At 42.1% G+C, this 9,172-nt stretch overlaps 1 protein-coding gene across 2 annotated transcripts in view; it reads left to right on the top strand.

Annotated features, from left to right (window-relative positions):
* Nucleotides 1–739: 739 nt before the first annotated feature.
* Nucleotides 740–9,172, top strand: part of BICRAL (BICRA like chromatin remodeling complex associated protein) — a 34,324-nt gene continuing 25,891 nt past the window's right edge. Inside the window, exons 1-4 of one of the 2 annotated variants that reach the window (XM_052648061.1) lie at nt 740–780; nt 1,244–1,292; nt 1,382–1,450; nt 4,273–5,952. In XM_052648061.1, the coding sequence (XP_052504021.1) occupies nt 740–780; nt 1,244–1,292; nt 1,382–1,450; nt 4,273–5,952 (1,839 nt within the window). Of the gene's footprint in view, nt 781–1,184; nt 1,293–1,381; nt 1,451–4,272; nt 5,953–9,172 lie in introns of those variants that run through there. The other variant, XM_052648060.1, reaches the window with a different exon arrangement.

Raw genomic sequence — 9,172 nt, 5'->3', positions numbered from 1 at the left:
ATTGTGCTGGCTGAGCTGGATGCTGTCGATGGCTGGGGAGAGAGGGAGCTTTGGGCTTAGAGCTGCGGTGAACTGGGAGTTGAGAGTTTCTACTTTAAAGATTGTAGTGTTAAGATGTACACTGTTTACAACTGAACAGTTGGCATTGCTGCTGCGGAGGGAGGAACTTGGGACCTTCAGTGCAAAGCCTTTCACAGTACTGCCTGGGGCAACGGTGCCTCTTCTGTCTCAAAAAGTAGGGAGAATTGACTTTTCTGTTTTCCTAAGGATAGCTAAAATATGGCTAGAAATCCAGATTGCTCACCAGGTTTGGAAACATCTAGTCACAAAATTCAAAGACCTCTGTATGCACGGGGTTTTTTTAAAAACAAAACTCTGATTGCTCCTCTTGTTCACTGTACTTTTTGAGGAAGTTACTGTTCCTGGTTTACTCCCCTTGTGGGGAATTGCATGTGAAAGTTTACTGCCAACCCCCTTAGATTTGTCTGGATTCCTTTTTGACTTGTAAGTTCAGGATTTGTGTTCAATAAAAACAATTTAAATTGAATATTTGATCTCTTGAATGACCACAAAAATTTTAAAAATCACATTCATAATAAGCAATTAGCGGGAAATGCACATGAATTACAGTTATTTATCTAGGAAAGTATAAGGTATATTTTTGTGTTGCGTTGATGCTGGTGGCTTTAATCTGCTCTGCTGAAACAGTGCTTTCTTATTCCTTTTCTTTATAGTTGTCATGGATGATGATGACGACTCGTGTCTCCTTGATCTTATTGGGTAAGACGCTCATTCCGGGATTGGGGTGAATTGAGTGTGTGAGGTCTGCTGTACTGACACACCCTAATAAGCGCATTGAAACCAAGTGGATTTTTTAAATAAAAATTAAATAATCATCATAGGTATAGTAGATATATATAGGTAGAGTAGGTAAGTATAATATGCCTACCTATAGGCATATATAGGTATAGTAGGAAGACAGAGTGACATGGATTAACGTAGGAGTCATCATTAGGTAATCCTTTGTTACATTTATTTTCTAAGAAATCCTAGGAGGCCGAAATGAGTGCTAGTAGGAAATGGAATGGCAGCAAAACAAAACAGATAAAAACTACTAATAGTTTTAAAGCAAGGAGAGGATTTTACTTGAGCTAATATGTTATTTTCTTTTTACCCTAGTAAAAATGACCCTACACATAAGTAATGCATTCATTTGCTGTTGTCTCTGGTTGTTGTTTTCTAGAGACCCACAAGCATTGAACTATTTTCTACATGGACCTAGTAATAAATCGGTGAGTAATACACAGGCTGTCACAGTTGTACGTTTTGCTGCTTCTTTTACAGTCTGAGTGATCATTTTTTTGAATTTGTACCTTTGCAGAGCAATGAGGACTTGACTAACGCAGGATATTCTGCAGCCAATTCAAATTCGATTTTCGCCAACTCTAGTGTGAGTATTGGAAACTGCAGTGATCAGGTGTTTCTGTCTCATTGATGCCTGGTGACTGGAAGCTATAATTGCTTTTGGATCATGATGGGAATCCTCATTTCGTCTTTTGCAGTTGCCACAAGAGGAAAATCTATTGAATTATGTTGACAGTTTCTACTTTTAACTTAGCCTATTAAGATTTTTACTTTACTATTTTCCTAAGCTTTCAGTTTTCTTTCTAAAATGCCACAGACACATAATCTGAAAAACTTAGAGGCTTTTGAACACTGTTACATAAGCTTTAAGAAAAAATCCTTCTGAATTATGGTTATGTTCTCATCCTTTTCATCTTAAGCGAGGAAAAGGTCATAGTAACTGACACCTATTAAGCACTCAGTATGTTCTTGGCACTAAGAGCTTAACAAATATCAACCACACTAACCCTTACAATAATTCCGTGAACTATAGTAGGTTCTGTTAGTATCCATATTTGAAGATGAGGGAACTGAAGATTGGTACTTACCGAGTATTACACAGCCAGGAGTTGCAGAGCTTGGAACTGAACCCAGGCCACCAGGTTCCAGGGTGCAGGTCCTTAAATTCTAGGAGCATCCAGATAAGAAATCTGACCTGGGGGACAGGGGAGTCCTGCCTGGAAACTATATCCAGATGGCTGTGTTTAAGCCCATGTTACTTTAATCTCTTAACTGCTTTGTTCTCCATGGATGATAGCCCAGAGTCCCACTGCCCAAGTTTGAATCCTTGCTCTGCCCCTTTCTAGCTCTGTAACCTTGCTTATATTACTAAATTTCTGTGAGGCTCGGGTTCTTTATTTGTAAATCCAGGAGAATGCTAGCTCTACCTCACAGGCTGGTTAAGATGAATGGAACTAGTCCACGGGCACACTGTTCAGTTAATGTCAACTTATTGTCATCATCAGGGTCTTTATTTTCTTCATCCATAATATGGAGTACCATTGGAGTAGCATTTGGAAAGTTCTTAGGAACGTACAATTCTTTAAAGTCTTTGAGTGTGTACAAAGTATGTCAGATCCTCCACATGCTAGGGGTGGGTTTAAAGTCACAACACTATCTCTTGTAAGGCTTGTGAATCAGTAGCAATTCTGAAATTCATTCTGCATGGGCAATAACTGCATGCATGCCTATAGCCCATAAAGAAGGTATTTAGCCTGTTTCCCGACACTACTGATGTTTACTCACCAGCTCTCCCCCTTCCATCTGAGTATGATTCTAACTCTTCAGGCTGCTTCATTCAGGGTGTATTTGGGGGGACTTGTATTATGTCATGGCAGTAGAAATATTTTAAACGCTTTGCAAACTATGAACTTTTAAACCCATGGTCTGTTAGTTTGTGCACTGTGAAAACATTACTGTGTATCACCACTCAGGAGATAATCCACTGTTGCCTCGACCTTTCTCTGCAGAAACAAGCAAACACACCTCCTTGGTTTCGGTGGCTTTCCCCCACTTCCTTTCAAGTGACTTCAAGTTCTAATTGGGTGTCAGGTGAACTAGTCTTGCTTTTCTACCTTGTTCTTCCTGTCTTCTAGCCCCCAGAACACTGTACCTTACTAGCCTATGGCTGAGAATTTCTAGGGTTTTGAAAACTGGACTGTTCATTCTTCTTCTTTTTTTTTTTCAGTCACACTGTGCGGCTTGCAGGATCTTAGTTCCCCAGCCAGGGATTGAACCCAGGTCCTGGCAGTGAAAATACCAAGTCCTAACTGCTGGACCACCAAGGAATCCCTGGACTGTTTATTCTTGCTTGATCTATTTTTAAATGTTTTTCTTCACCTTTAAAAATTTTTAATTATGTTATACTATATATATAACAAGTTTACCATCCTAACCATTTTTAAGTATACAGTTTGGTAGTGTAAAGTATATTCACATTGCCTTCACCTTGTGTTAAATAACTATTGATTTCATTTTTTTTCTTTTGTAATCCTGTTGTATCCCATGATAAACTTCTGGCCCAGTGGAGTGTCTCTGACTTATCAGTAACTGTGTTCAGTTCTCCGCATATGCCTGTCTTGTTGTCTCTGATTGGAATGCCCAGACCTTAAGGACTCATTACGGACAGACACTAACGCACAAGTGAGCACTTGACACACGGTGACCAGCTTTCACTCTTGAATAAGACACTGATACAGTTTTCACAGCATCATAATGAGCTGATTACTTCTAAGAAACCAAATGCCCATTCACTCATTTCACATGGGAAGCTTCTTTTCATCCAGACTGATCTTGCCTGGATTGGGACAGGTTAGAACTAGGGGAGTTCTGAGAAACCTTGAAAGTCAAGGCTGAATCTGGGATACCGTCTGGACATCTAGTAGAACCACACTCAGAACTCGCAAAACTCACGTCTCCTCCTGTGGTACAAAGAACTAGACACTGCTGTCTCCTGGATATACACATACCCTAGGCTGAGTCCTATTCAAGCTTTGGACTTGGGAACAATCCTGAAAAATAATGTCTGTGCCACTATCTCAAAGAATAAAGCTACCCAGGTAGCCATGAGTATGTTTGCATTATTGATCTGTTCCCTATAAAATAATTTACCAAAATAAATAAATAAATAAAAATAAAATAATTTACCAGAGCAATGAATGCTTATACTTAGCAAAAAAAAAAAAAAAAAACCTTAAACATCATTACTAAGGAAATCAAGTGTCAGAATAAGATGAGCAGTTTGGAGAGTTGAATCTAAAAAGCAGACTGTTATGCTTTATTCATATTCAAAAGTGAGATTCGTTTTTTGTTCTAAGAATCTCTTTCAGAGGTGAGATACGCCGTGTAACCTCCCACTTATTTTTTTAGAATGCTGATCCTAAGTCAGCCCTCAAAGCTGTAAGCAGCCAGCTTGGAGAAGGGCCCAGTGATGGACTGCCACTTTCAAGTAGCCTTCAGTTTCTCGAAGATGAACTTGAGTCTTCTCCTCTTCCCGATCTCAGTGAGGACCAACCTTTCGACATTCTTCAGAAATCCTTGCAGGAGGCCAATATCACTGAACAGACATTGGCAGAAGAGGCATATCTGGACGCCAGTATAGGTTCAAGCCAACAGTTTGCACAAGCTCAGCTTCATCCCTCTTCATCAGCATCCTTTACTCAGGCTTCTAATGTTCCTAATTACTCAGGTCAGACGCTGCAGCCTATAGGGGTGACTCCTGTGCCTGTTGGCACGTCGTTGGCAAGCAATACGGTGGGCGTGCACCATGGCTTCATGCACCACGTGGGGATCAGTGTGCCCAGCCAGCATTTGTCTAATAGCAGCCAGATTAGTGGTTCTGGACAAATACAGTTAATTGGGTCATTTGGTAATCAACCTTCCATGATGACTATTAATAACCTAGATGGATCACAAATTATACTAAAGGGTGGTGGGCAGCAAGCCCCCTCAAATGTGAGTGGAGGGCTTCTTGTTCACAGACAGACTCCTAATGGCAACTCCTTGTTTGGGAACTCCAGTTCCAGCCCAGTAGCACAGCCTGTTACTGTTCCGTTTAACAGCACAAATTTCCAAACATCTTTACCTGTGCATAACATCATCATACAAAGGGGTCTTGCACCAAATTCAAATAAAGTCCCAGTTAATATCCAGCCAAAGCCTATCCAGATGGGTCAGCAAAACACATACAATGTGAACAACTTAGGAATACAACAGCACCATGTTCAGCAAGGGATCTCGTTCGCCTCTGCAAGCTCACCCCAGGGCTCAGTGGTTGGTCCGCACATGTCCGTGAACATCGTAAACCAACAGAACACAAGGAAGCCCGTCACCTCGCAGGCCGTGAGCAGTGCCGGGGGCAGTATTGTTATTCATTCTCCTATGGGCCAGCCTCACACACCCCAGAGTCAGTTCCTCATACCTACGAGCCTTTCTGTCAATTCCAACTCGGTACACCACGTCCAGACCATCAATGGGCAGCTTCTTCAGACTCAGCCCTCTCAGCTCATTTCTGGCCAGGTGGCCTCAGAGCATGTCATGTTGAACAGAAACTCTTCCAACATGCTCAGGACCAACCAACCATATTCTGGACAGATGCTGAACAACCAGAATGCCGCCGTCCAGTTAGTGTCTGGGCAGACATTCGCTGCCTCCGGAAGCCCAGTGATTGTCAACCATGCCTCCCCTCAGATCGTCAGTGGACAGGTGCCTTTGCAGCAGGCATCACCCACCGTCTTGCACCTGTCCCCTGGGCAGAGCAGCGTCTCCCAAGGAAGACCTGGCTTCACTACCATGCCCTCGGTGACAAGCATGGCAGGACCTAGTCGGTTCCCTGTCGTCAGTTCGTCCAGCACTGCCCATCCTAGTCTTGGGTCTGCGGTTCAGTCTGGTGCATCAGGATCAAACTTTACAGGAGATCAGCTGACCCAGCCAAACAGGACTCCAGGACCGGTCAGTGTGTCCCATCGTCTTCCAGTTCCTTCCTCCAAGTCTACCAGCGCCTTCAGTAACACACCTGGAGTAGGAAGCCAGCAGCAGCTCTTCTGTCAGGTAATGTCCCCTTCATCAAACAAATGCTTGGGTGATTGCAGAAGGGAAGAATGGAATATGTATTTGTAAAGAATATAATTTTCATCCTAGGGTCCCAATTTATTATCTTAAGATGTTCAACTTATGATTGATTGCCTTTTTTCTTCTTAGTTAAAATGTTCTATCCCACATAGCCTTGTGGTTTAGGGTGGAGACTTCATGGATTTCACTCCATGGGAACAAGTCTCAACTAACCTCTCTAGACTTAAGTTTTTCCATCTGTATAATAGACTTTATATTAATAATACTACCATCCCACATAGTTATTGAGAAAGTTAAATGAGATAATCTGTATAAAGCGCTTAGCATGGTCCCTGGCAAATGGTAAATACTCAGTGTGTGCTTAGCTCATCGTGTCCAACTCTTTGCAACCTGGACTGTTAGCCGGCCAGCCTCCTCTGTCCATGGGATTTTTCAGGCCAGAATACTGGAGTGGGTTGTCATTTTCCTCCTCCAGGGGATCAAAGAGCCAATATTAATACATATACATGATGGAATGTGTTATAGGCATTTAAAAGGAAAGATTATTTCAGATTATTTACTTACATCAAGGGATTTCCCTGGTGGATCAGACAGTAAAGAATCTTCCTGCAGTGTGGGAGACCCAGGGTCAATCCCTGGATTGGGAAGATCTGCTGGAGAAGGGAATGGCAACCCACTCCAGTATTCTTGCCTGGAGAATTCTATGCGCAGAGGAACCTGTCAGGTCACAGTCCATGGGGTCGCAAAGAGTCAGACACGAGTGAGTGACTGACACTTTGGCTTCACTCTCACTTGCATCATATAGAAGCCACTAGGTCCTATGACTATGGACTGGATAGAGAAGTCGTGGCTGTTTCTTGGGTGCCAACTGGAAAGGCTCAGGGACCTACTGAGACTCAGCAGTGGGTAACTGGCCTGCACAGAGGGATGCATACAAGAGGGAAGGATCCAGGGCACTGGATGGACCAAGAACCTGAGCCTGTTCTTACCAGGCTGCTGTGCAGGTGAATGACCAGGCAGTCAGTTACACCATGTGAAGATGGTGTTCCTGAGAAGCCTTTCAAACACTTGTCAGCGGTGGTCCCTCAGCCCATCTGCCAGTCCTTGAACTCCTATGGCTTCTGGCTCTCACACATTCTGAGAATGTTCTGTAGCCCCAGTTCCATACCCCACCTGCCCGCTGTGGTATGCCCTCTCAACTCCTCCATTTTCCCTGCCTTTCTCCTCCACATTTAGAAGAACTCAGAACCTCCTCTCTACCTCGTAGGTCAATATTTCTTAAACTGTATACCTTTGACTTAGTAACTCCATTAATCCTAAGGAAACAAAGATTATTAATGATTAAGGATGTTCAGTGTACACTTTTGGTATCAAAACTGTTTGTTTGTGTGTTTTGTTTGTTAAATTTTGTTTACATTTATTTGGCTGTCCCACGTCTTAATTGTGGCATGCCAGATCTTCGATATTAGTTGTGACATGTGGGATCTAGCTCCCCTGCATTGGGAGCGAGAAATATTAGCCACTGAACCACCAGGGAAGTCCCTCTGTATGTTTTGAAATAATGTCAGACTTATAGAAAAACTAGAGTTGTAAGAAGAGTGTAAAGAATTTTCGTGTACCCTTCAGCAAGATTCTCCAAATGTTAACTTTTTACCCCGTTTGTTTTATTCTTCTCTCTCTCTCTGTTTCACACACACACATACACAAACACACACATACAGTTTTGAAGAGTAAATTGCAGGCATGATGCCTCTTGACCCCTACATACTTCAGTCTTAACAGGTTTATTTCTTGAAGTCAGGGGCATTCTACTACATAACCACAGTACTGTTATCAAAACCAAGAAGTCAGCATTATTACAATATTACTATTAAATCTATAGACTTTATTCTGTGTAGTTCATTTTCCTAATAATGTCCCTTACGGCAAGAGAGAATAAAATATGTTTTGTTTTGTTTTTATGGTCCAGGATCCAACCTAGGATCACTGCCTAATTCTGTTGTCATGTCTTTAAATCTGAAACAGTTTCTTCATCTTTTATGACCTTGACTTTTTGAAGAGTACAAATCAGTTATATTATTGAGTATTCCTCAATTAGAGTTTCTCTAATGTTTCCTCATGATGAAATTCAGGTTATACATTTTTGGTGGCCTTCCCTGGTGGCTTAGCAGTAAAGAATCTGCCTGCCAATGCAGTGGATGTGGGTTTGATCCCTGGTTCAGGAAGATCCCCTGGAGAAGGAAACAGCAACCCACTCTGGTACACTTGCCTGGGAAATCCCATGGACAGAGGAGACTAGTGGGTTATAGCATATGGGGTCGCAAAGAGTCAGACTCAACAACTAAACAACAACACCTTTTTGAGAGGATTGGCACAGAAGTGGTGCATGTGTCCTCGTGAGGTGGACTTGTCCCACTCCTGGTGATGCTGACTCTGAGCACTTGCTTAAGGTGGGGTCTGCTTCATGTGGTCTCTGATGTGTCATTAACAAGCTTCTTTGGGGAGCTACATTGAGATCATGTAGATATCGTTTCTTGCCAAACTTGAACAAACTAGTTTAAGCTTTCATTGAAAATTCCCAACTGAATCAGTTATTAGTCAGTCAGCTGTTACTGTGATGGTCACCACATAGAGACTTTCTAATTCCATCAAGTTTATTCTACCTTAATTGTTAGCATTCTGCTCTAAGGAAGAGCTTTCCTGTTTCTCCCTTTTACTTCTGTCAGTATAGACTCATAGATTCTTACCTTATTTAATGGGTTAAAAATTGTTGCAATCAAAAATTGTTGCAATGATTTATTTTGATGCTCAAATTGATTTTTAAAAATTATTTTTTAACATGAAACTTGAGATCATATGCTCTTTTTATTAAAAATTTCACTTTGATGCTTAGGTTTGTTGGGATTTATATGTTTATTTAATTTTTTGGGTGCATGGCATGTGGATCTTAGTTCCCTGACCAGGGGTTAAACCCACATCCCCTGCTTTGGCCGCGCAGACTCATAACTACTGGACCACTGGGGAAGTTCCACTCAAGTTGATTTGATGGCCGTTGAGCGCCCCTCCAAATTGGCTGCTGGTCTCTCTGACATGTTTCCACTGTGCTTGGAGCACTGTCTTTTAATTTCTGGGAAAACATGATGTTCCATGTTCATCTTTCACTTTCCTGCCCCTGCCCTGGAATTCCACCATTTTAGGG

The sequence above is a fragment of the Budorcas taxicolor genome, chromosome 11 (genome assembly GCF_023091745.1).
Source record: "Budorcas taxicolor isolate Tak-1 chromosome 11, Takin1.1, whole genome shotgun sequence".
In the NCBI taxonomy this organism is placed as follows: domain Eukaryota; kingdom Metazoa; phylum Chordata; class Mammalia; order Artiodactyla; family Bovidae; genus Budorcas; species Budorcas taxicolor.
Note: the sequence above shows the minus strand (reverse complement) of the source record. Positions and strands in the feature narration are given on the sequence as shown.